General features: G+C 42.7%; 1 protein-coding gene across 1 annotated transcript in view; it reads left to right on the top strand.

Moving 5' to 3' along the window:
• Positions 1–27729, top strand: part of CDHR1 (cadherin related family member 1) — a 44919-nt gene that overhangs the window by 3469 nt on the left and 13721 nt on the right. Inside the window, exons 3-13 of the mRNA XM_069020362.1 lie at positions 5654–5799; positions 6632–6682; positions 7501–7590; positions 8079–8165; positions 9867–9983; positions 11574–11717; positions 14004–14082; positions 16921–17021; positions 18749–18952; positions 22722–22874; positions 27000–27164. Of these exons, the coding sequence (XP_068876463.1) occupies positions 5654–5799; positions 6632–6682; positions 7501–7590; positions 8079–8165; positions 9867–9983; positions 11574–11717; positions 14004–14082; positions 16921–17021; positions 18749–18952; positions 22722–22874; positions 27000–27164 (1337 nt within the window). The remainder of the gene's footprint in view (positions 1–5653; positions 5800–6631; positions 6683–7500; positions 7591–8078; positions 8166–9866; positions 9984–11573; positions 11718–14003; positions 14083–16920; positions 17022–18748; positions 18953–22721; positions 22875–26999; positions 27165–27729) is intronic.

The raw sequence follows: 27729 nt of genomic DNA, 5'->3' as shown, positions 1-27729 counted from the left end.
GAGGACCAGAGCTCCCATCAGACCACTTCAAGAACTTTGTGCCAGAGGTCAGTGCTAAATGGCTGCCAGGCTGGCCCTTTTCTGTGGCCTCAGTGATGGGTGCTGCACTGCAGAGGAGGCTGTTGTTCTTCATCACTTGCTCTGATCTCCTCCAGAAGCAGGAGCAGGAATCTGGTCTCCTATGTCCATGTGCAGTCCCAAGCATCCACACTCCAGCAGTCATGTCTCAGGTTGAGCAGGATGATCAGTGACAAAACAGGGGAACCAAAACTTCCATATGTTTGATTCTGGATGACTTCACTCAGGCTTATGTGCTGCAAAAATGGGCAGGTTGCTCTTAGGTCTTCCCTGTCCTTACATAAAATTCGGAGTCATGGGCAGGATGCTTTTCTTGGCAGCAGCTGGTGTTTGATCTGTGCAATGCCACGGACAGCAGCTTTACTAAACCTCCAGAAATTTTACAGTTTTTGGCCCTGCTGAGATTGCAAGTGGTTGGCAGAGTAGTATGTGTTAGTTATATTCCCAGGCATCTGTAGGCAAGGGACATGCAACATTTGGGAACGCTGAAAGGAGATGATGGATTCTCTGTGTGGCTGTAGAAAGAGAAATTGCAGTGCTGCAGCTGTGAGAACACATCAAATTCATTGCCATTCTCCTATCATCCTTAACTTGACCTTCTTTTCCCTTGACCAGCTTTGCTTATTTATGGATAGCTGTAACTTGTCTACCAAGTTGCATACATTGTACCATAAGTTACCATAAAGCCAGCAAATACTTTTTCTGTGTGAATGCTTGAAAGTATCTGCAGATTCCCAGATGCTATTTATTGCTGCAGGGCATGAGACCCTTCAAGGTAAGAGGGGCCAGAACAGCAGCCCCTTTCAGTGCCAGATTTAAGAAGAATGGGAGAAGTTATAAACTGAAATAGCAGTTGGGGTTTGTGGTTTGGCAGGGCAGGTGGGTAATTAGCTCTTTGCATGTGTACATACAAAATGTGCGTGTGCTCCTAATCAAGGTCTTAAGGCTGGAGTGGGGTGCTATTTCAGGTTGTTTGTTTCATCTTACCTCATAATCCCTATAAGCCTCATAGTGGGGACAGAGTGGGGCTGGGAACAGCTGCAGAGCAGGGGATTGAAGCATACTTAGAAGGCCTAAGTTCATTACTCTCTCAAAGCCCAAACATCATCAATGCTCTGGAGATCTCTGCATCTTGCATTTTCCTTTCTGGTTTTTCACTTGCCCCCAAATAGGCACTCCTCCCATTAAAAGTCAGTTTGCAGTGGCAATTCTTTGATCAAAGCTACAGCTGCCAGCTATCCACCTGGTGACTGACCCCTTTCAGATCCCTCCATCCTTCAAGCCTCCCCTGTTCCTACACACTCCTGGTCTCATTTCTTCGCATCATTCACAGGTGACTGTGGAGAACCTTCTAGTCGCCTGTGGTAACCATCATTCTTTCCTTGTTTCTGTCACCCTAGTCCACCTCTAGGAAAGCTGGGAGCTATCACAAGCTGTGTTAAACACAGCTTGCCTTCTGCACCCCTGCAGCAGTGCCAGCAGTGCACAGAACAAAGCTCCCTGCAAAGCCAAGCACTGCACAGAGATGCTCTGAGGACTCACAGGTGTTACAGCCTTCAGTTTTAATTCTTCTGACAGAAACTGCAGATACATCAGAAAATTGCACTCAGATGGCTTCTCCTTGGAGTTGGTTGCTGTGGGTGCCAAAGGGACATATTGCTGCTGTCCATGGGGTGATGGTCCAGGCCCCGTGCTGAGCACTTGCTGCCGTATCCCGTCTCTCCACAACAGGCACTGGCAGCTGCAGGGCTTGTTTCGGCTGCTGCTGTAGCAGCCATGGCTTTTGGGCTGCTGGTCCTGCCATGCCTGTGTTTTGCCAGCCAGCTGGTGCACCAGGGAGCAGGGAGGGAGCAGGAGTCACCTGGGCATGGTCTGGAAGGAGCAGTAGCCAACAGTGAATGGGAAAGGAGTCAGCTTTGGGGTAATCATGGTGTGTGATCCATGTCCCCCAGGAGCCTGAGCTCCCCTGTGCTTGGGGTGAGCTTGGAGTGAAAACAGCCATCTGTAGGCTTCGTGTTAACTGTCCATCTCCTTTTCTGCTCGGGAAATGGGCCCTTGGCTGAGACAGGTGGAGAGCAGGCACGTGACCCTGGGCAAGGTAGTGCTTGCTGTGAGATTAGGAACAGAGGTGTCTCATCCTGGGAGCGTGGCCATGCATGGCTCTCTCAGCATCTTGTTAACAGATGCCAGCTGTTGGTGGCAAAGGGCAGTGGCGGGACTGAGCATGAATCCAAAATGTGCTTGGCTTGTTTAACTGACAGGGAAGGGATCTGATTCCTGAGTGTTGCACAGCAGAGAGCGAGAGCGTGTCTTCAATGAGAAAGCAAAACCAGCCCCAGAGGCCAGGGCAGAGACTAGCTGGGATTAAATTTGAGTCAAAAATGAAGTAAAATGGAGCAATGGCATCATGAAACAACAACCATTTAGCCCAAGTGGCAGGAGCCAAGAGCAAATGATTTTTAAGATGGAATAGGAAAACAGAGTGAAAAAGCCTGGCATGGCTCCTGGGAGGAAGCCATAGCAGGAAGCAGCAAGAAGCTCCCTAGGACTCCCCTGTCCCAGCCTGCTTCATCATCCCCTGGGTACTCAGAGTATCCAGCTCTTCTAACTATGGCATTTGCCATATCCTCAAGTAAAGACTCTTCTATTCCCATATTTTTATGACAGGGAGAGGCTGTTTACTTGGTATCCTCTGATAAGATTTTAGCTGTCTTTTTCATTTATTTCCTTTTCAGCAAGTAGAGGCAGCACACTGAGAACAGATTTTTAATTGGCATTAACACTGTGCTGAGAAGTGTTCCTGGGGGTGTTAATGATATGGAGAGTACTGTGCAGTGAAATTACAGTTTGGAAAAAATAAGGAATTATAATGATTTAGAAAATAAATTTTGATCCACAATCTAATTTAAAAGGCATGCAAATGTTCTGTATTATGAAAAATGAAGTATCAGCTTTAGCTAAAAAGCAAACAGTCCAGTGTAAAGATCAATTAAGTCTGTCATTACTTGCTCAGAAAGCTCAGTAATCTCAGCCTGTACCAATATCAATGTTTCTTCTCACATTTAGCAGCAAGAAAGTTCCGGTCTTCCTTATAAGAAAATTCTAAGAAAATGTAGGAAAGAAAACTGTGAGCTTGAAAAAACAAGCCCAGGTTCAAATGGGTTCACATAAACTTTGCCAGTCTGTTCTTCTCCAGCCCTGTGCCCCTGAGGAGTGGTTTGCATTTGTGTACTGCTAGTATTGGTATTTCAGGGCAGCCACAGCCACAGCAGAGACCTTGTGCCTGGTGGTTGCTCTCAGGCTCCAAGAGAGCCCAGATGTGGTGTCCATCCTGTTTCTCCATGGCACAGAGAGCACCGCTCAGCAGCTGCTGCAGACATCCACACAAGCTAGGAACAGGCAGGACAGCCAGCAGTATGTCAAGTGCAAGGGACAGGAAAAGTTAGTAAGAAGGGCAGAAAAGCAACTGAGAAGTAGAAACAACTAATGATCAAAAAAAGCAGTATATTTATAATGATGTCAGTGAAATGCTGACAATTTACACCTTAAGTCTCCAATTGGACCCAGCTGTGATATTAAGACAAAGCTTTTGAAAAACAAGAATAAATGAGTCAGTGCTGGTGCTGCAGAACCCTCCACAGTTTTCAAATTCTTGTCTCTTATATGGATAGTTGTATCAGGAAGCAGGTGTCCTCTCAGGATACTATTTTATATCAGTCCCAGTTAATCCCTCTCCTTTCATTTCCTTGTACTTAGAGAGTTGTTACAGTGTCTCATCATACCCTCATTGTCTTTCCCTAATAATTTTGGGGGTCACAGTTACAGATGTGTTGTTATTTTCCAGTCTGTTTTGTGGGAAAAGTGCAAGAAAAATGTGGAAAATGTTTGGTAGTTTTGTGAACTGTTTTGCAAGTCTTGATTATCTGTTGGCTGGCTGAACCAGCTCCTAACAAGGTCTCTTGTTTGTGCTCTTGTGGGTGCATTGGTTTTTGCAACGTGAACATTTTTCTGTACAAAGTTGCCCAAATATTGCCCTGGTAATTATCATAAGAGAGTTTACTCCTAAGTGAGCACAGATTCCACATGGTTTGGTATAATCTCTTGCTATGACAAGAAGACAGCCATGCTTTCCAAATATCACCACTGATGGCTGGATGTCCCATGTCCATTAAGGCCCCTGAGCAGCTTCACAGTTGGCATGACAAGGAAGAAGTAAATGAGGTCCAAAAGGTTGCCCTGCAAAACTGAGGAAACCTTCGATAAGCTGACCTGTCAGTGGTGTGGGCAAAGCTCTAGAATTAAACACAGACTTATAGATCTGGTCAGTGATCTCTGCTACTGAAGAGAGGAGATGAGAAAAACATTATCACTTTTGAGTACTGAATTAAAACTCTCTCAAACTCAGGGACAGAGTGGTTCAAAACTGAGAGTCCTAGTGTTCTTTCTTAACTGTATGCTAACTTTCTTAGCAGGGATCCTTCCATCCTATATTTGGGTTGCATGCACAAGCAAAACTCCCTAGTAACTATGAGTCACTTGGCTACAGTATTTTCAGTGCAGAAGGCTTTGTTAGATGTAAAGCACAGTTTCTGTCCTTAACCTCTGCAGCTTGAATATCTCAGGTAACTTACCCAAGGCACAGCGGATTGGAAGGAAACAACCAGAGTGGTTTATATTTCAGGCTCAGTTAACTGGTGTTTGTGAACTGCTTGAAGTTATTTGGATTAAGGTATTGAAGCAGAATGACATGTAAGTTTAAAAAATAATACTAATAAACACTCTCACCATGCTTTGAAAATATGGGTGTTATAACTCCCCCAGGAATTATCATTTATAATACACGAAGTCAGTTTACTGGAAAAACTGACACCAACTTCTCAATGTTTAAAAATAGAAATAACAGTCTTTCTCCAGCTTCTGGAAGGAAATACATTGATGAATTTGAAAAATTTATTAATTGGTATGAGCATGAGTGGGTGTGTCAAGTAAGGAATTTAATGAGAGAGAGATAATGAGTAGGAGTGAAGTAGGAAAGAAGATTTTGCATCGATTAATTCTGAAAGTGAGAAAGTATGAAAATGTCCTTGCACATCCTGAGTTCCAGAGCTTGGGTCCCATCCTGTGGGAGCTCTCCCTGAAGGGAGATTGCCAGATTCTCTGCCTGCTAGTTTGCAATTCTGTTGTTCCCACAAAGAAGAGGTCTGTGAGGGCCTTTTGGTACTGCTGAGATTGTCACGCAGTTGTACAACAGCATCACTTCTTGGCTGAGAGCTGGCCAAGAGCTAGTCACTTATGTAAACCCTTGGATATGAACAGTACTGACCTGGGTGCAGCTCCACAGCAAAGGGCCTGAAGTGACAGAAACCAGCACTGATAAACTTAATTTAACTAGTTGGCTAAAAATTTGCCATCAGGACTGTTGAACTATCTGCTTATCCATGTTTCCCAGTAAGTGGGTTTGATTGACAAAACCTTTTCCTGCTGCAGGGTAGCCAAGTTCCTAAGGAACAGACCAGTGAAATACTCACTGATTGAAGTAACCACAGGGAAATGGTGTTGAATATCAATTTTTCAGGTACCCATGTGTACACTCTGAATGGAACTGATCCAGAAGGAGATCCTGTGACATATGACCTGACCTATGAAGCTGGATCAAGACGTTACTTTTCTGTTGACAAGAATCTTGGAAATGTTACTCTGATCGAGGAGCTTGACAGAGAGGTACAATCAAATGGCACCATGCCAGGTGTTTGTGGAATTTATTCCAGTTTAATTTGATCTGAGCCTTTGAGGGACAATGCCAGTTTATTTGCCCCTGAAGCATGTAATATACTTTAGAACTCTAAGACATTATACTTCACCTGTCATGTTGCATTCCAGTTGACTCGTGCCACTAACATTGCTATCAAATTTTTCAGCTGCTGTCTATCCAGCTTTTTTCAAAAGAGAAGTTTATTCTTTATTTCTGTCTTCCCCACCCACACCCCATCAAGAGCTTAGGGGCAGCTACAGTCATCAAATCCTCAGACAGGGGACTCTCCTATCATTGGGAAGAAGCAGAGATATGTGTAAGCAGTGTTCCAGGACACTCCTCTAGTGCGTCACAGCCCTTTAGCCAATGTAACCATGTTGGTTAAAGATGCCTAAAGGCAGCCTTATTCTGGCAACAGAGGCATTGAACCCTTCATATCTCCTCACAGAGAAGCTTACACAATATTTGGTAAACTCTTTAAAGTTCTGTATACTGCGACAGAAGAATTTTGTACCAAAGTGCCACTTTAGGGAACATGTCTTGAAAAAGGTGACTGATTTTTATTAGCACTTTTAGAAGCAACAGGGATTACCAGAGCAACCATCTCCTGACAGTAGCCACAGAAGGTTCAAGGAGCCTGTGGCTGGAGCTTCTGAGGAGTCTTCCGGGCCTCTGCTGGGATTGCTTTGTGGTATTAGCTGTTGCTTTCATCTGCCTGCCTAGACATGTTTAAATCTGCAGCCCCTTTTCCAGTCAGGACAAACACCATCTCTCTAACAAAAGAATTCTCTTCATTTACAGAAGGAAGATGAGATTGAAGTTATTGTCAGTATTTCAGATGGCCTGAGTACAGTAAGTATTTAATTATGGTGTAGCTTGTCAAACTGTCTGTCCTCACATACCTACTCCTATTAAATTACCTTAAAGGGACCATCTCATTTGATCAGAAAACATAATCTCATTACTTCCTGTCCCAAGAGCCACTGAACTCACAGTTACTCAAGTCTCACTTCATCTCCTTGCTCAGCTATTTGAGGATAATTACAATGTAGTGTGAGCTGAAATAGTGACTTAGCAGCCTGCAGAATTACAGCAGCTTCCTATGAAGTTTCACTGCCAGCACAGTACGATTCATGCCTAAGATCTGGAGGCTTTTTGGAGAAATGTGTGACATTATAGGAACTAGTGTTGGGCACCCAAGAGCTGCCTGTCCCTCACCCCCACTGTTTCTCTAGCATGGCGTTAAGAAGATCTTCTTAGGCTAATGTGGTGGGGGTTTTCTTGTCTGCTTCTAGATAAAGCTTTGTTCACATCTAATCATTAAGGACTTATCTGAGGCACTGAGCATCCAGTCCTACTTCCACAGATTTTCTTGGCATTTTCAGTTTAAAGACTGATGCTGTCACAGCCAGGATAGCAGTCTTCCAGTAGGAGGATATGGGCTTCCTCACTAGAGATACCACAAAAGTGGGACTCTCTTCTTATCCACAAGACTGGATAAATCTAGAGCTCTTCCTCATCTCAGACAAATTAATTGAGATTATTACAAGAAATGTTTGGGAGGTTCCCGCATCCTACCGGCACAACTGCCCTAGAAACCTCTGTAAACAGGAAATAATGGGATTCATAAAGAATGGGACTCATAATATGTTCTTCATATTCTACTCCAGGTTTCTGAAAAAGTCAGGATCCTTGTCATGGATGCCAATGATGAGAGCCCAGAGTTCATCAATACACCTTACATAGTCGAAGTCCCAGAGGTTGGTGAAGTTCCTTTGCATACTAGAAATATACTTCTGTGGGATGTAAGGAGGGGCTAATATGTTTTCAATAAAATAAAAAAAATAAATAAAAAGTTATGCAGGATAAACTTGCATTTTTTTGGTTTAGGGTTTGAGTAGATATATAATATTCACTGCGAACTTGGGGAATAAGTCTGTAGGTACTTAAGGTGTGCTATTTTTAGGGTAAGCTCCAAGATGTGAGTCGTCGTGAGTTTTTAGAATTGACTACAGTGGGAATAGGATACACCCTGTCTCAGCTAAAATTTTCTGTTATTTTTATTTCACAAAGTGTTTCTTTCTTCTTGTTTTCCAGTTTTAACCTCTTCCCTCATTCCTTTCTGTTCTTCAGTTCCCTCTTTCTACCATCACTCTCTTTTTCTGCCTCCCTGCATGCTCATTTTTCACTTTTTAACTCACCTGGTTTTCTGTTTCTTTGTGACTCTGGTAACTCTTTCTGGTCACAGAACACTCCCTCCAGCAGCAGTATCTTTAAGATTGAGGCAATAGATAAAGACACGGGTTCTGGAGGAAGCATCACCTACTTCTTGCAGGTAAGGTATTGTCTGTACCTTCACAAATTGTCTCTCACTAAATGAGACTTCACAAAGCAGATTTTAAAAAGATTTGGGGGGTTGAGCCTGCTGCTAGTGCCTATAGGACCAATTTTGTACCATGCACAAGAAACTAAGTATTGGCCGAAGGGATGTTGTCTGATTGCAAGCAGCCAGGAGTGGTACAGCAGGCAGGAACGGGAATTGGAGTTGCCACTGACACTCCTGTGATTGCCAGCAGGACCCCTCATGGCAGGGCTCTTACTGGCCCTTCCTTTGGAATGACAGGGAGAGCAAGATTAGCTCATAATCTTGTATGCTTATGGGATTTCTAAAGCATGAAATAGCTTTCTTTAGGAAGCAAAACACACTGGAAACCCGTATGTGTGCTTTAGTGTAGCAGGCTGGTGCATAATTGATACCTGGATCACAGTATGAAATGAGAGGTACTAAATCTTCTCCCAGACAAAGCAGTGACTGCCTGGAACCAGCCTTTCAGTTGCTGCCCACTGGTGAAGAACTGAAAGGGCTCCAGATTTAAAGCTGAACTTGTGTACTACAGATCTTCTGTATGCCACAAGGGCAATTTTTTGCATTATGTCCTTCAAATTCCTTCTTCCTGTGGGCAGTTTCATCCAGATTATCTGCAGTTCCCCTTATTCAAGAGGAAACATGAAAAAAAGCAAGCAAAAAAACAAAGCAAATTTGTTGCAATATTTAATTTTGGATACAAATATGGAGACAAGTTAGAAGATATTTACATAGCACTAAAGCTAATCCTGTTAAGAGTTTGAGCATACCATGAAAGAACACTTGAGTGCCTTGTTTAGCTTTGTTTTCACAAATTATGATCCATGCGCAGGATTCAATTTTGCACAGGGCTTTTTCCAGAGGGCTGATAGTCTATGAACCAAGGGACAGAAATTTCAAAATTCTATGTCTAGTTTATAATATATTTGTGTGGCAAAAAGGATATTAAGTATGTGTATTGGTTGAAAAAATCTTGCCATGTCTTTGGGCACAGTCTGAGAATTCTCAAGTTGCACAGAAAAAACCTCTCCACAAGTCAGATGTAGGCAGGTGGTGATGTCTTCTGGAATGGCCAAGATTATCTGACAGTGGCCATTGTTTCTGGATACAGGAACAGAGGTGTTTGTACAGATATCTCCAGTTCAGAAGAATGGAGGGAGGCATTTTTTAGGCCTCTTTTAGGATCAGATGTCTTTTAGATTTTGTTTGTACATTACAAAAATCACCAGACCACTACTGTGTTTGACAATAAGCTATCCATGCAAATTTCCTGCTTTTTTTTAAACCAGTAAAACTTTGAAACACTAAGGGGTAACACCTTTCCTTTTTTTCTTCCTTTTCACTTCATCTTTTTCTCTGTTAAGTCTCCCTATCTCTTTCCATGCAATTAACTGAGTTAACCAAAGTTTAAGTTTTCACAATGAAATATAAAAGATTAAAAATAACTACATTACAAATAACGGATTTATTCTGAATAATGAGAGACTTGTGGTTGGTTCATGAATTGTTCATAAACACACAGAGGTGAAATTCATCAAATACATTATTCACCCAAACCATATCATTATTCTAGTCTTCTCCCTTAGCAGATGAAATAAAAGATGAATCCCTATGGCAATCTTATTTCCATACCTGTAATCTCTGGCTGTTTCTTCTTTTCTTTTCTTCTAGAACATCCATGCTAATAAGTTTACAATAGACCGTCACAGTGGTGTCCTGCGCATCAAAACAGGGGTCACCCTGGACTATGAGAAATCGAGAACACATTTTGTTGTCGTCGTAGCCAAGGTAAAAGGCTTTTTGTGAGACTAGAGGAGGTGGGGTGTTGTGTTTGAGTGGGACCAATTAGTTCAAATACAAGTGCTGCTGAAACATGAAGGCAGCAGAGTAACAGAGTCCTGCTGTAACATCTGGAGGCATGGGGGGTAACATGGAAAAGTAAGGGAGGAAAGGTAGCTGGTGTCTGCTGCTGAGCAGCATCTGGAGGATTTGGAATGGGGTTTCCCACATTTTGTTCATGTCAGCTGTGTCATGAGACTCACCTAGAAGTGAAGGGTTGGTGTATCCAGGCCTGGCTTCAAGAAGCATCAGCCTGTGAGCTCAGGGCTCCTCATGGTGCCCAGGGCACAGCCCTACCCCCACAAGGAAAAACCCCTGGCAGGCAGACGGGCCACAGTCATTACCCACGGTAAGACACAGGGCACAGCTAGACCCAGCACAGCACAAGTGATGGATTTCTTTTCTGGAAATATCTGTGGATGTTTCTTTCTTTCACTTCTCTGCTGCCTCATGGCAGTAGCTTATGTAAATCCTGCAAATATTGCTGCACATCCCTTCTTGCCTGACATTCCCAGCAGTGCTGTGCCTGTGACTTGGCTGAGGATTCATAACAGGCATTAAAAGTTTAGAGATTCTGAAGTCTCTCACAATCCTGTGGGGACCTGTCACTCTGACAGACTCACATGGGTGGATAGAGGGCAATTTTGCTGTAACTTATGGGGACTTCGAGTTTCTCGTATTTTTTGCAAAATGTACGGACCTTTTTCATAGCAAATTTTTTAGCCAAGGTTCATTTGAGGAGAAGTAACAAAATTTGGCTTAAATTCTGTCTTTGGGGCAGTAAGGAAGAAAAAAATCAGTGTATCTTTTCAAAAAAATTGGCATTTTTAGAGTTGGTACTGCGGGCGTGTTGAACAATTCACACTCTTACACACCAGCATGACTGCTGACCTACAGCTGGTGCTCTGAGACTGAGCGTGTTAAAACCTTCTGAAATAGCGAGTCGTCTTCCTAATTGGCTCTGCTGTATCAGTCATGCAGGGCTGGTTGTAGCCAAGTCCCCAGACTGTTTACACACACAGTGTGGCTGTCTCGCAGGTTTTGGCTGCACAGCTCCTCTGTGCTTGCACTTTATCACACAGGAGTTCCTAGGAGACTTTGAGCATGTACACTGTTTATTTCCCCCTAGAGATGCACTACCATGCTACTGGGCACTGTCTTGTGTTCATGACAAGACTGTATGTGGCATGTAAAGGTTGCTAACTTTTTGCATCAGTTTCTAGCATTCTTTTTTCCCGAAGAAAACCCTTGAATTCCCTGTCCCCTCTCTAAAGATCATTTATGACTGCATATATTGGCTCAATCACTTTTAATATAAGAAATTACTTATGAGGCACTGCAAGCTGTCTTCCTAATCAGAGAGAGAGCAGGAAAAATGGAAAAGAGAAGGGAATAGGGCAGCACAGATTAATCAGTGTGTTGAGAGAGAGAAAGAATTCCTGGAATTGTGCTTCTGAAAGCTCATAAGATCCATGCAATGCCTAAGATGATTTGCAGGCATGCTTCAGCAGAGGCATCTGACGATGACTTCTTTTTTAGGATGGTGGTGGGAAGCTCAGGGGAGACAACAAAGTGTTTTCAGCCACAACAACAGTTACTATCAATGTGGAGGATGTTCAGGACACTCCTCCTATGTTCATCGGGACTCCCTACTATGGATATGTCTATGAGGACACGCTCGCAGTAAGTTCTGGTTTTCATCTATGGGAGAACAAGTGCAGCCTTTCCCATCTCAGTCAAGATGGTCTGAAGGTTTCTAGCACAGGCTTTACTGGAAATGGGACCTAAACTCTGATTTGACTCCTAGGTGAAATGAGCTGACCAAATCTCAGACTTGTTCTTACTTATGTCTACTGTGAATTTGCCATAGAAGGCCTCCTGTTGTTTTCATTAAAATCAAAAAGGATTCTGCCCATTTACACTGGTCTAAGCCCAGACAGTGCCTAAGAGCTCTTCTGTAGCTCAGACCTCCAGAGGCACTTGGCTGAAGGCTTAAGCAGGCTGCCAGTCACCTCACCTGTGCGGTCTCACAGTGCTTTTATTTTCTAGCTCTGGTCAGTCTGGTACCAACAGTTGGTTGTACAAGGTGTGGATAGAATTTATGCCCAAATACTTCAGACTCTCTTTGTTGTTCCATGGACATCACCTGGGGACAAACAACCCTGACATCCCCAAAATGCAGGATGCTTTCTGCTAAGTGATGGCCAGTTAGGCAGAATGGGCCAGGAAGACCTCCTAGGCCTAAACACCAACCACATTATCAGTCAAGCAGGGACATGGTTAGGAGAACCAGTTATTTTCAGCCACATATTGTTGAAGCTGCAAACTAATGAGTTTTCTCTATATCTAAGCAGTGACATGATTGTGTATGGATCAACTTTCGCCCTGATATATAAGATTTAATTAAAATTTTCTTCATATATTGGACAAGAAATGGTATCTACCCATGAAATTACCCAACATTAGGCTATTGATCAGTTTAGCAGTGTGATTGCACTCTGTTCATCTGACCTTCCCTTGAGTTTCAGGAAAGATTGTGTCTTACCTTTCTGTCCAGAAATGTACACTGCAGCCTGTGCATGACTATATACTGCAGTTCACTGCAGAGGCTGTTACATTTCAGCAGGGCAGAGAAATAATGCTCATGTACTTTGCAGGTGTTTAGAATGAATGATATTACATATATTGATTTATTCTGCATCGTTACATATAGATCTTGAAATAACTATCAGGTGCACACAGGAGTTAGTGTTTACTATGGAAATGAGAATCAATAAATGTTAATTACATCCAGCTTGAGCTCATATCTTACACCATTATGATATAATGATGGAAGCACGAATCAGTCCTTCCCGGTGTGGGTTTTGCCATGAGAATGAACTCCACAGAGAAAGAGGCAATAGCTGATTTTAGTGGTGTTTGAGAATTTGGTGTTAATTTTGTAAACTTGCTTCTTTTCTCCTTGGTGGAGTTGTCAGGATTTACAAGTACTCTGTCACCTTCAAAGGGGCTGCACTGCATTTTGCCCAGTAGGCAGATTTTATTGCTGCTTCCAGCATAAACGATAATAAATACAGTTCTGTATTTCCTGTTGCTCTAACAGACCCTTGCTCTTGTTTGAAAAATTCACTCAAGGGTTGTCATGAAAATGTTCCTTGTTGCCATTTGTGATTCACTGACAGTTACTCCAGTGTTCCCTGGTTTTGCAGCCCCAAACAGTAACATTTTAGTTCAGAGGCCTGAATTGCACAGCTCACTGCCACTTGAGTGAGCATTTTAATGTGATACTCATCATCCCTCTGAGCTGATAGGAGCAGTCACATGAGCAAATGGTCCCCAGTACACGAATTCTGTACGTATGGCCCACAGCCACGTAACTTGTGCAGAAAGACAAACAGTGAAGGTTTAAGGGCAACTAAATCACCACAATTTTCATCACAATTTTATGCCCTAAATGTTCTGTGGGCCAAGTTGCTTTGTGATCTCTGTTTGCTTCTACTGCCTGTCTGAATTTCATTAGGAAGGACCAGAGTGACCCGATGACTCCTTGGCAGCTGCCTGTGTCTCAGCACACTGTGTGGCCATGGGGCACAGAAGCCTACACAGAAGCAACCAGAGGGAATCTTGGTACTGCCCCAAACTAAACCTTGGGTTTCAGATTGGCTGCTCCAAATCCTCTGTCCATATCTCTGGCTCCAGGCAGGTGTCCTTTGCTACAGCTTCCAACTATTCCTGCAACCAGTCAGCCCCCAGGGCTGAGGCACCCTTGGCCATGGAGGTCTGCAGCTATTTCACACCCAGAGCAGTGGGCACCAGCCCTTTTTGTGTTCTCCATGCAGCACAAGCACAAGTACCCACTCTTCCCCCAGCACTTCACTGCAGAAAGACTTACAGGAGTTCAGTTTATTAATGTGCAATTTCACTGCTCTGATCTCGGCACACACACTGTGATTTCCCATTTCTCCCCAGGGCTCTGAGGTCCTTACTGTTGTTGCTCTTGATGGAGACAGAGGAAAACCTAACAGTATTCATTACTGCATCGTGAACGGTGAGTAGGCTTGTCTTATATGAAATTTGAAGGGCACTCAAAACTAGATCTGGCATTAAATTAGAATAGAATATGCTAGAGTTTAATAAACCTGAGGCAAAACCTCAGGAATCTCAGGAAATAATGCCAGGTACCTCAAACAACTTCAGGGCCCTGTCTACCAGAGAATAGCCAAGATTCAACTCAGTGAGTTTTAGTATCTTCTTCACAGAACTGCGCTTGGAGCTGTTAATGCTGCTGATTTTTTAGGCATCAGTAGCCTGCTTGTCATTTCAGAAAACATGAAGGGAGATGCATTCACTCTTCTGAGCATCTCTATCACTTAATCTGGGAGGTGAGATAATTCATTGGGAGACCCAGACATGGCATTTGGAGGGATATTTTTATTAATACAGTGGTTAAAGTGGCTAAACAGTCAAATCTCTGATTTCTTGGAAGAAATTATATTTACCAGTGAAGAGACACTGGCTGTACACTGAAGTGGAAGAAAACAGATGTTATCAGAAGATTAATGCTTTCTGTCAGCTATTCTGAGAGTGTCTGTTGCACGTCTTTTAATAGCATAAATGTGAAACTTAGCTGAATTGATGATTCATTAGGTGGTGAAGACAACAATTTAGAGCAACTAAACTCCAGGCTACAACTTAGGTTTTATGGTTTTTATACTCTCTTCCTCCAAAACAAGGCTTCCTAACTGGGCACCCCAGCTCACAGGTGTGAAAGCTCCCAAAACTTCCTAAGAGAAATCTGAGGTGTAGCTGCAGAGCTATGGAGTAAGTGCTTCATTCTGTTACAGGATCTAAACAGCCAGAACAGAGAGATACAGCTGAGTTTTTGTGTTGGAGTAGGATGAGACCCATGCTGAGCTTCCTTCTTAATGTGAGGGAATAGACAGGTAAAAGAAAGGTAGAAATATTGAGGAAAAAAGGGTTGCAGAAGACAATGGATAGAAAATGAGAAAGGGTAAAAAGAAAGGTGTAAAATGAGCAGCAAAACCAAGTGGGATAAAAATATGCTAAACAAGGGAGAAATTAAGTAAGGAGAATAAGTGAAGACAGAAGAACCATGGAAAATGTCAAAGGGAAATAAGATTAATGATATTGGATTTCCAAAGAAAATAGAGAAGGACCAAAAGGGCTCTCTGGGATAAAAAAAAGGGTATGTTTTAGGAAAGACTGGGAAAGGAAGATGGAAGGGGATGACAGGTAAGTAGAACAAAATATGGCCTAATGGGGAGTAGGCCTTTCTCATGCACATTAACAAAGGGTTTTGTTTGTGTGAAATGGAAAAGACAGGAAAGGAATATGCTTCTAGTGCATAGAAAGTTGAGAAAAAGAGAACAAAAGATTGCAACAGGTTTCTGCCCCTGCACCTCAGACACTGGCATTAATTTTGACAAGCCGTTATTCCAATAACAGCAGGCTGGGATGTCAAAGGACAAGAAAACACTTAACAGCAAATAGGAAATTGTTCTTAATAAGCATTTCTTATCCAGGGAGTGTAGGATAATAATAGGAAATGCTCCAATCCTCTGAGTGTGCTGTATGTAGGAACACACTTACTGCTACACATACTCCAGGTTGCCAATTTACCTGGGATAACTAGACAATAACATGAAGTATGGTGGTTTGCAAACACTATTGACTTAAGCTTCTTCTCAGGCAGAACATACTTTGCAGGCCAATGTATCTTAATAATTGGGTATTGTGAGTCAATATCTGTTCAATGTTGTGTCTAGAGTGCTTTAATGAAGTTGCAGTTATTGTGGGTATTAGCAAAAGAGGTAGCATCAGATGGCTTAAAAATCAGTATTGGAAATGAGCTGGAGAAAAAGAAAAACAACTGGGCTTTCAGGTCATCATCCTTTATTTCTGAAGGCTTGATCTCCTACATTTAAAGGGATTTCCTCTCTTTTCCTTTCAATGGTAGACTCTGCCATGAAGTACAGGTTGTAGCCAATACTGTACATGAGGCAGCGTGCAGGGCTGCCCTTCCTGGGTCCCAGCCTGCCCTTTGGTGTGATGTGAGATGGTTCCTGACATCCTGGTGAGACACTGCTGCCTCTCTGCAAGCTGGCATTTGCTTCAGCACAAATTTACCAATCTCAAGCAACTGCTGCCTGGAACTGGTATTCTTTCCAGACCAGTGGAAGTTGGGTGGTAGTAGCAAAGTCAGCCTGCAGCCCTGTCCTGCCTGTGTCAGACTCTGCCTCAGTGCAGAAACCTTGGGGTTTACCCCATATACTCCAAAAAACCCTTTTTGTTCAGGACAACCTTACAACAGGCTGAAAGCTTTTTTTAACAACTGAATGTTTAAGACTAGAAGACACTTCTCTAGAGAAGTGACTATGTTTCTTTGAGGCAGATTGTCAAACTTCTCACCTTAGCTGATATTAGTGAGAGAAATGTTCTTGTTTCTCAGAGACCTAATTATGCATTTGCTAATTACAATGACAAATGTCTATTTTTGTCTAAACCAGCATATAAAGAAGAGAGCATAATAAAAATTAGTACCAAATTTGCATGCCTGGATGCTGAGGCTTGAGAGGTGCCTGACCAGGATCGGAAGAGGAAAATGGTGATAGTTGCCCATAAGGGCAGAACTCCACTGAGATGTTCCTAGGGGAGGAAACCCTTTTTGGCCCTCATCTGTGTTTTCATCTCACTGTGACCAGCCACAGAAATGCTTCATTTTTGAAGAGTGGCTTCAGATTTACTGATAGATATGGATACACATATGGGCAAGGACGTGCTTAATGAAGCGTATAGTTGATTTGCTCATGCTTGTTCAGAGAAAGAAAGTGTGGCATGTAACCAGAGCATCTTGGTTTCATTGCAGGGAGTGAAGGTTCCTTTGAAATCAGCAACACAACTGGAGCCATTTCTGTGATAAAGAGCCCAAATCAGCTCAAGAAAGAAGTGTATGAACTAAAAGTTAAGGTAGGTACTGTGACCACTTTAAGATTATTGGTCTAAAATGCCATGAATACGCATGATTGTCTAAAATTGTTCAATTTATAGCTGATTTTACCTGTTTCAGAAACTACCTCCTATATTTGAGCAGAGTATCAGATAGTATAAATCAGAACTAATTGCTTTTGTTGGGATGTTGGGGGTATTATTGTTGGGGTATTTAGTATCTCAAATTACTTCTTTCAAATGAGATCATCTTGTCCTAATTTCATCTCTGAGACTAGAGAATCAATAGATACCTGTTCTCTATGTTTCCAGATTTTATTGCTAGACTGGGAATTAATGTCTTGAAACCTCCATGTTATGAGATAGGTAACAGTCAAATCTATGATTAGTAATAGGACTGGGACAGGTCATGCAGTGGCATATCAGCATCCACTCCTGAGGCACTGATCAGTCATGTACAAATACATGCTTACACCTTGATGAGCTAACACCTCAATGAGCCAGTACTCATATGACAGGCTGCATTATTTTAAGCAGTTTCTAAAGAAAAAGTTTTTTAAAATGTAGAATTAAACTGTGAAGACAGTATCGGTTTTCTTCAGCATATTGGAAATGCATATTATTGTTGTGGTAAGGACAATACCAGCTAAAGGCAGCTTTGAGGAATTGCACACTGCCAGAACCAGTGTGTAGCATCCCCAAGGGCACTTGCTCCTCCTGGGCTCAAGCAGTGTGCTGTACCTGGGAGAACATGGAGTTCTCATGGGCTGAGTTAAACTCAGGCACCATTTCTCCCTCTATCAGCTCTGCTTCACTGCAGTCTGCTACCGCTCCCCAGATGCAGAATGGGTTAAAGCCTTGCAAGTTTTCCTGATCTCCTCACTACGTATGGGGTGACCCAGAGCTCATGCAGGCTGAAAAATGTGCTAGAGGCACCAAAAGGGTGTTATATTACCCAGTGTACGCAGTGACAGGCACCTCAGTTGCCAGACTAGCATCTTCAGAGAAAGTGCCTTTGGTTTTGAGCCCTTTGAGCAAAAAGGCGTGTTAGATATAGCTGCTGTTACCCGCCAGTTTCTGTCCTGGCAGAGGAAATGTCTTAGGTTGAATCCAGTGAATCAGGCTGCATGTTGCAGTTGTTGAAGTCCAGACAGATTTGTTCTTTCAGTTCAGAAAAATACCAGCTAGGTTTGCCTGTCTGTCTAAACTATATCCACTTTAAATTAAGCTTATCTAAACATCACAGCAGAACTGTGAATCAGAGACTAAATCTCAAAAAAAAAAATGCACCTTTTCAAATATTTACCTAAATGCCACAAGTACAGTTTTTCTCAGAGTATTCAAGGCTGCAGTCCTTGCAGCAATGAGACAATTAACTGCTTGTGGTACCAGAGCAAATTTAAACATTATCTTCCTTTTCTATTCTATCAACATTTTAGGCAAGCAATTACCTTGCCTCTATTGGATTATTTGTTTTTAGAGAACTGTTTTCACCTAGAGTGAGTTACTAGGATCACAAAATTAGGAGAATCAACTGGGGTTTTGTTGGGAGTGGTTTATTACCATAATTTTCTAATCATCTTAAACTTCAGTGTGAAATGGACTGAGGTTTTAGAGAAATATGTCTGTGGATCTTCCTACAAGTTAGTGGGTTAGAGTGCTTTGTAAATGTGGAATAATACCTGAACACAAATTTCAAGAAAGAGAAAACACCCTCATCATTCTTTTCTTCCTCCTGCCTGCTGCAGGCATCGGAAATCAGCCAGGAAGGTGACACCTCCGACCATGTATTTGCCATGGTGATCATACGGGTGGTCGACCTCAACAACCATCCACCAACATTCTATGGAGAAAATGGTCCCCAGAACAGGTTTGAACTGACCATGTACGAGCATCCCCCAGAGGGTGAAATCTTAAGAGGATTGAAGATTACAGTCAATGATTCAGATCAGGTAAATGGAAACTATGAGGACTTTCAGTATCCCTGTCCTATTTTCCCAAAGACTAGACAGAGCTGTCAAATGGGGAAATGTCATTTTAGACACTCACCTGTTTCACCTGCAGTCCCTAAAAGCCTAGGACAGACAAAGTAGTTGTAGGATCCAATACCACAGAGAGCCTGGACCCAGGAGTACAGTTAGTCTGTCATATACTGCTATGTCAATTGGAAGGGTGGTCCTAAACCTGCAGCCCAGTTCTTTTGGCAACTTAAGTTGAACAGTCCTTATGAAATTCCCTAACTAATGGTTGTGTTCAGTTGTTGCCAGTGTATTGTCCAAGAACATACTCCCTTTGAAGAAGATTTTCTTGGAGATTCCAAGCCCTGTAGTAATTTCAGGTGCAATTGCTGTCTGTATCTTCTTCTGGCCCTTATGTTACAGTCAGGGTCTGCAGTGCATGCTTTGATAAGTCATTCCCACTGGAGTGATATTTTTAGGAAGTCTTAAAAATTATGCCAGAGCCAAACTAAGTCTAACCAGATAAAGGAAAAGGAAAGAAGACTCCATCCATCTCAGCCTGCTGTCTAACTGGCCTGTGATGCCTGTAGGTACTATGGCAATGGTTGCTATAGGGACCCCAAAGCTAAATACTGTATGAATGACATCCATCTGAGTTAGCCTCAGGTTAGGTAGTGACAAGAAAAAAACTGAATGCATCTGAGAATTGTATTACTATTGGAAAGAGCTCTCTTCTGTAACTGTGCTCAGTATTGTGCTGGTTTGATGGTATTGTACTTTATCAAACCCACTGGCTTCTTCCCCCTCCCTCCTGCTGCTCTGCAGCAAGCAGATAAATGACTGCTTTCAAAGCAGCGCTACGTCTATCCTGCTATTGTCACAGGGGATGGTGCTGCAGAAGGGGAGAAACAAAACCCATCTCTTCCCTTTAGAGACAAAATATATATCTAGGCTGACAAAATATTCAGGCTGCAAGTTAGGCTATAAAATAAGCAGAAAGCACTGATAAATACACTGTATAGATTTCTCAAGAAGCTTCCTAGTACAGTGTAAGGCATCACTCTAGGGGGGATGGGTTGCTTTTCTTTTAAGGCAAAGAATGCAATGTTTTCCCTTCCATGCAAGATGACTATGTAGAGAAGAAAATTAAACATGTCTCTGTCACAGCTACTAGAGACTCTTTCTTCTGGGGGAGTAGATGATACAAGTGAGGAGGAGGAAGCTGTGGTGAAGGTCTGGTTTAGGCCTACATTTGATGGAAATGCCATGCTTACTTGCAAGAAAATTATATAGAAATGTCATACATGAAATCCCTATTTGTGCTTGGTCTTTGCATATTAAGTGCTTTAATTAATTCTGAGCTTAATATTTTTAAATTGAATGTTAAATCAATCCATCAGTCCAGGTACACTAATCAAGTTTTTATGGTCTTCCTGTGTTTACTGTATACCTTTACAAGTGTTTTAAGATGTGTTGGATGTATTTTTTTGTTTTACTTGTATCGTGGTTTCAAGGCAGATTTTAAAAACCCCAGTTGCAACAAACAGCCCAGCCCCCATAAGCACATGACCCTTATCTCAACTAATATCACCCCTCTGACCAGGAAGAGCCATTGGTGGACAGAGATGGTCTGTCAAGGGGAAAACACCAATCACCTTGAACCAAAGGGGTGGGCTGTGGGCGGACTGTGGGCGGAGCAAAAGCTATAAAAGAGAGAAAAAGAAAGACACGTGTCTCATTCTCCCTTCCTCTCCAGCTTGCTAAGGCAGTGCTGGAGAAACCTACCCCTTTCTAGGGGCTTTTAGAAATAGATTTCTTTTTGACCAGCCTAGACTGCAAGTTTTGTCTTTTTTTTTCTTTCCTCTACCTGAGGTTCAGAGCTGCCTTAAGCCTAAGTTCCTGAATCCCTGCGCTCCTGGGGCATACCTTGAGCCACTTGGATCCCAAATTTTTATATTTAGTTAGTTTTTTTGCAATTTTTCAATTTTTCTGTTTTAATAAATTGTTTTAATTTCTACAAAGAGTTATCCCATTCCTCACAAGAAACTTCTTCCCCAGATGTTTTTGACAGGGCTTAGGGCTCAGTGCTGCTGTTCCTCCAGCCATTCCTGTGTCCCATGGCTGTCTGCTTGGAGACGGGTTCAATGGGCATCACTGGCAGCAATCACTCAGCTGTTGGAGGGAGGCAGTTCTCTCTATATCCCATGCTACCCTTCTAGTCATGTACAGTCCCATGTGCAGAGGACTTTGTATTGTCAGATTGTCCACTCTTCCCATCAGCACTATTTTCCATAGTCCAGCAGCTCTGGCTCTGTGTGTTCGGCTTTACTATCCAGCAAAAGAGAGCCTGTTATCATCTCTGTGGCTGGGGGGTGGGTTTGTGTGACCAGACAACACAGACCACTGAGTTGGGATCCAAGGTCATTCTGTTTTCCTTAAGGGACTACTGCTGAAAACTTTTTCTCTTGACATGAGCTAGGGCTGCTCAAGAACTGCTCATAACAAGCTCTCCAGGGATACACTGAAAGTAAAGTTGTCCTATCTGAAAGTTATTATTAGAAATTCATCATCTCAAGATTCATGCTACAGGGAGAACGTGGCACCAGGCAGGCAGTGAATCTGGCTTTTTGTCACAGTGTAAACATGACACTGAGAAATTTGTGAACCCAGAGAGTTTGGTGAGGTAGGCTCAGCTCATTTTCACATCTTCCCTGTAAGGCAGAAATATGAGAATCCCTCTTTCATCTTTTCTCTCACATGCTCTAGTTTGGTTTAAAATAATTAGCCCTGGCCAGTTGGCTCTGGCTCACTCTTCCCAACCTGCACACAAGTGGTGGTAACCTTTTAGATACTGCTGCTTCCCATGTTCTCTCTGGCTAGAAGGTTTATCTGTGTAATTGGGATTTGCCTTCTCACTTCACCTGGAGCTGTCAAGTGTGTGTCGGATTTTATTCTCCACAAGTGGAGCTCCTCTCTTTCCACAAGTGCATCAACTTCCAAAAGATTTAGTGTTTGCATCTCTGGGCTAGCTTAATCCAGTCAGTGCAAAATGTGGAGTACCACCTCTGTTTGGAAATTGCATATCTTTGTGATTCTGCATCTTCATCATGCAGAATGCACGAAGAACAACTTACACAGCATTTGAGTTCTTAGAACACAAGCTGGACACTGGAAGTGTTCGAGGCCAGGCTGGATGGGGCTCTGAGCAACCTGGTCTAGCGGAAGGTGTCCCTGCCTGTGGCAGGGGGATTGAAATGTGGTGATCTTAAAGGTCCCTTCGGAGCAAACCATTCTGTGAGACTGGGTTTGTGAGGGTTGTGTTGTCCTTACTCGAGCAGTTAAGTTGTCTTTCTTTGGTAGGAAGCAGGAAGAGGCAGGACTTCGCTGCCAATATGCACGTGGTGTCATCTCTGTCTAGTTCCCAGTGTGTGGCACAAAGCCCAAGGCTGCTTGCCACAAGATTCCTCTCTTAGCCAGGCCTGCTGCAGGTTTTTTCCATTATGACTGAAAGAATAACCAAGCTTGTCAATCTATTTCAAGAAAAGCTGTGTCTGTCTTGTGACTAGGGCTGGAGGGATTATACAGCTAAGCTTCTTAGCAGTCTCCTGTCCAGGGGATGGAGAGCAGAGGGCTCTCAGTAAGACTCATTCTCATTTTATATAGTTTGAAAAAACAGAGCAATCTAGGCTGTAAGATGACTGAAAACAATTCATGAAAACCATTCACTGAAAACAATCAATGCCATATCTGCTTTTATTCACAGGGAGCCAATGCTAAATTCAACCTCCGTCTTGTTGGACCTGGTGGCATCTTCCGAGTGGTTCCTCAAACTGTCCTGAATGAGGCTCAGGTTACAATAATAGTGGAAAATTCTGCTGCTATTGACTATGAAAGCTCCAAGGTGTTAACCTTCAAGGTACTTCTGCTTTCCAGGTTCTCTTTTTCAGTGTATACACTATGTGTATGATGGCTTTTGTATCTGATCTGATTTAGCTTCTTAATCCACCTGGAGCTGCCTGATGCAGTATCAGTGACATGATATTCCATGTAAGGAAAACTCATTTCTGCCTCTGGTTCACCACCTTCACAAGGTTTAATGGATGCATCAGTGGACTGATTTAGTCCAGTCAGTGCAAAATGTTGATTTTTATCTCCCTCTGGAAACTGTACATGTTGGTGTCTCTGAATCATCCTAGACTGAACCCTGAGGGTGTTATTTCTGCATTCACAATGATGAATTCACGGGACTAAATCCTAATTTCTCTGCAGCTAGAACTTTACCTGCTTAGTGCTAAGTAATTTCATTCACGATCATGCTTTTGAATGTTGGCAGCCTGAAGACCCCAGCTGACTGGAAGATAATTCCCCAAAATTGCTCACTGCCTTTGTCAGAGTCTATCTATCTATATGGCCATTTGCAGGCTGACCTGAGGCTCACCCATGCTCTAAGCCAGCCATGCAAGAACCAGTTTCATCCAAAAGCTGGAATTTTGCATTATCACCTTCCCTCATGGATTCTTTGGCTCATCAACAAGATAATTAAGTAGTCTGGTTTTCTGTCAGCTGCCTCTGAACATGAGTGTAGATGTTTCAGTTCTGCAAAGAATTACATAGACAATCCCTGTAATAATTTTTTAAAAAAATTGCCAAAACTGTCTAGCTAAGTATTAACATATGCTAGTTTTGTAATGTACAGAGAGTGGCAATTTTTGCACAGTCCAAAAGCCACAATTCCAGAGTTTTGTTCTCCCCTTGCCATATGGTTTGCTTTGTGTCTTTAGCAAGTTTCACTTCAGTATGTTTCAAGTCTCTTCTTGTAATGTTCCTAACACATTTTGAGCTTTATAGGTTATAGATGCTACAAAAATATGAGGCATCATTACTGTATTAAAGTGGAAGATTCTGAAAGGGCCATAAAGTGCTACTGAAACTAATTCTAATAAGCGCACATTTATTCAGGTTAAACTACCAAAAGACCAGTAAAGGAGTTACACATGGGCTTCTCATGAATACCAATAGAAATCAAAGTAGTTAATGTGATTGCCATGAATATCAAAAGAATTAATTACCAGGAAAAAGGGTATATATTTTTATAGCTTAAGCAGTTATTCGCCTTTTTTTTTCTTTTTGAAATTATTTCTACTGAAGAAAGACTTTCCAAAATTATTTCTACTGGAGACCATAAGACTTTGCTTTAAAAGTGCAGCCTTTGTCTGGATTCCAAATGGAGAAGGTGCAGCTGGATGATATGGTAGCAATATATGGCAGCAAATACTTTATAAAGACCTCATTGCTGGCTGCATTTCCCTGCAAAGTTAAATTACTTCCTATCCAGTTTTAGTTGTCAGTATAGTCATTCTGGTTAGAATTTTGGACGAAATATATTTCTATTTAATGTGTATCTCACAGCAGTTTTGAGAAGTTATTTTCAGGTTTTTGGTTTTTTTCTGTAAGCAATGATCCCTCTCCTCTAGTTTGTGTTTAAAGAGTAAAATGCCTGCCAAAGAGCAATTAAAGCTAATTTGACTGGCTGATGCACTGAAAAACTTTCTGAAGCAAAGGCTCCTAGAGAAACCTATCTTCCATTTAGTGCTGGCTCTTAAATGTAGTTGGTAGTCAGGACTTCCTTCATTTTCAGCTGTCCAAGAGCTCAAATAGGTTTCCCAAAGTATGGCAGCTATGGTAATTCACACACTTCTCCAGTGGCCAATTGAGAGATTGGCCAGATATTACTGTCCCACCTTGTTATGGGCTGCCATGCTTTGGGGGCAAACCTCCCACCTCCATCTCCTTCGGCTTAGAGCACATCGTGCCCTGACAGGAGCCTGGACATGCTGCAGACGCTCACAGACTGGGACCAGGTGAGGCTGCAACTATCTTCAGTTGCCAAAACCTAACTCTACTTTAAAAATTTACCTACCACTTTTAAGATTACATGTCGGTTTGCTCTTCTGGCACTTACGTATTAGTTGTTGATATGTAGTCCTGCGAAGTAATAGTTTTATGATATTTTTTTTCTCTCTGCATAAAACAAAAATACAGGTCTGCATAAGACACTGCAGGCAAGTAAGCTGACGAAATTTCCTCCCTGAAGGAAGACATTGTCAGCAGATGTTGTTGACATAGCAGGACTATGGCTGCTAAAAGGAGAGGGAATAAAAAATGAGTGTAGAAAACAAAGTAAAAATACTAAGCTTTCATAAGGTATACTAAGATGGGCTGATTGCAGCAGCAAAGGCGATTTAACTGCAGATGTTATAATTTAATTATAGCTCCATGTGCACAATCAGCACTAACATTTTACCTCTGTACTGTTTTAGGAGCTGAGATTTCTCATGAGGAGGTTTGCTGATGTCTGTACGGCTGTCCCTTCAAAAATTTCTTTTGCTGTAACACCACCTCAGACTCCCAAACACAAAAGTTAGCACAGCAATGTGGTGACCAGGCTCCCCTTTTAGAGCAGATGTGTCCTGCAGTAATTGCAAGCAATCCTTCGAGGTTCATTTCTTCTCTTTATTTCCAACCATTATAAATTCTCACACAGCAGGAGCAGCTCCAGGAGACGACACTGAGATAGCCTTTTCCCTGTCTACTTGAACAGCTCCCCACCCTCCCCTTTCACCTCGAGGTGATACAAATGTGTCCAAATCTGGCAGAGCAGAGGCTTGAGCACAGCGTGTGTCCCCCAGCCAGAGGGCAGTGCCACTGCTGATGAGCATCACTCGCCTGCCCCGCGGGGACCTGCGCCACGGAACGAGGAGCTCCCACAGCCGCGGCACCAGGGCAGCAGGGCGTGCTGTGGCAGCCCTGCTTCTCCTTCCGAAGTTCACTTAGGCTCTCCCCCTCTTTGGGGGAGCTCCTGGAACACGTCTCCTGCGAATTAAAACCCACAGCCTGATTTTTCAGCTGAGCCTCTTAGATCTCAGTTCACGTCCTGCTCACTAGTCTGTTAGTGGTGTGCTGTCTTCCTAGAGCCCTCCTGCTTTGTGTTAACGAGGTCTCTGCCCAAGCATGAAAACCAAACATTATACCATTGTTAGCCATTTGGGCTCAGCCCCTACAGAGCCCAAGAATGATATCCTAGTGCTCATCCTGTGTGATGCAGCCACCCATGGAACAGACACCTGGGACAGACACTGTGAAGGTGCCACTGTCTCTCAGTACCCATCACTGAAATTGGTCTCTCTTGCTCAGCCACACACCACCTGAGCTTGCTGCTCTACCAGCTGAGGCATCCTACTGATGCTCCCCAAATCCAATAGATTTTGCTCAGTAAGGAGCAAGTAGATACCATAGAGACGCTCAGTTTGCTCTATGGGATTGCCTGTCCTTTCAGATGAGCAGTGACAAGAATGTGTGATGTCAGAGAGCTCCGTTCTCGTCAGTGAGGCAATTCAAAAGCCCCCATGAGTGTCTGATAAAGTCCTAATCAGCATGAGGCAATGAGGGTAGAAGTCCCACGAAGTCAGTGGTAGGAGTCCTCACAATCTTTGGGAAATGGGATTCTGCTGTACATTCCTGATGCCTGACCATCCAGCATTTGGGGTGGGGTAATACTGCTTAAAAACAACTGATTCTCTCATCTTTTTACCCTGTTTGGTGCACATTATTGCTCCTGGCTTCTTTCCTGATAAAGAACCTCCTCTACAAAAGATCACAATTAAATTTATGTGGTTATTCCAAATAATTCAGTGCTTATGTTTCCCAAAGTTCTAGGAGCTGCCCAGGGATGATTGTTTGTAGGCTTCTATTATGGCTTTTGGATGTGTGTTGGTTAATTATGACTAATCACATCTGTCACATGAAGTCTAATATGAATACACAGGTCTGAAGGCCTCTTCCCACAGCTTGATTGCCCATCACAAGCAAGCACGCACAAACAAGCCAAGGCTGCACGCTGACCTGGCTCTTCATCTCCCTGGTTCTGAGCTGCCTGGTCCAACCAGGCTAAAATGCACCAATGTGCCATGGGTGGTGGAGGAAGCTCCTTTAAGGAAACTAATAGCTGCTTTGTAGTGATCTCCTGTTTCTCTCTTCTTAGCTTCTTGCAATAGAGGTGAACACACCAGAGAAATTCAGCTCAACGGCTGACGTAGTGATTCGCTTGCTGGATACCAATGACAATGTCCCGAAGTTCTCCTCTGACTACTACATTGCCAGGATCCCAGAGAACTCCCCAGGGGGCTCAAATGTAGTTGCTGTTACAGTAAGTTTCATTCACCTCTTAAGAAATGTTCTTTTTTCTGGGTGTCTGTGGAAACAGTTCAAGTACCTTAAAAATAGTGGACGGGGGAAAGTAGCAAATCTTACTCTGCCATTTGACTTCCGGACCAAACTCCAATTCCTTTCCAGAATCAACAGCAAAAAAAAACCACTTGGGGAAAAAAAAAGTTTTAGACTTTTTAAAAATATAATTTAAATATTATTTAGAACAACAAGGGCCATCTGCTTTTAAGACAAATCACATGGCCTTTGAGTATTAAGAAAGCTCCAGCCAAATCAGTGTCCAGTGGGAAGATTCAGTTATAGCTAAGTGGAATTGGATTTACTGGATTTGCTTGCTTAAGTATGAGTAAAAAGAAAACAAGACGGCTGCTTAGTCTCCTCCTCTTGGGAGGAACCTGGCTGCTAAAGGCATAATTAAAGAGTCAGTGAAGGCCAGGATATAAAATTAAAATGCTTAGGGCTGGGAAAAAGAGATCCCTACGTATGTATCTTCTCACAGTGGGACAAGTATCCCTATAGATTTTCCAGTATCTCACATTTTCATA

Source organism: Aphelocoma coerulescens, chromosome 6 (genome assembly GCF_041296385.1).
Source record: "Aphelocoma coerulescens isolate FSJ_1873_10779 chromosome 6, UR_Acoe_1.0, whole genome shotgun sequence".
Lineage (NCBI taxonomy): Eukaryota > Metazoa > Chordata > Aves > Passeriformes > Corvidae > Aphelocoma > Aphelocoma coerulescens.
The sequence above is the reverse complement of the archived record's forward strand: the minus strand, read 5'-3'. Positions and strand labels throughout refer to the sequence as shown.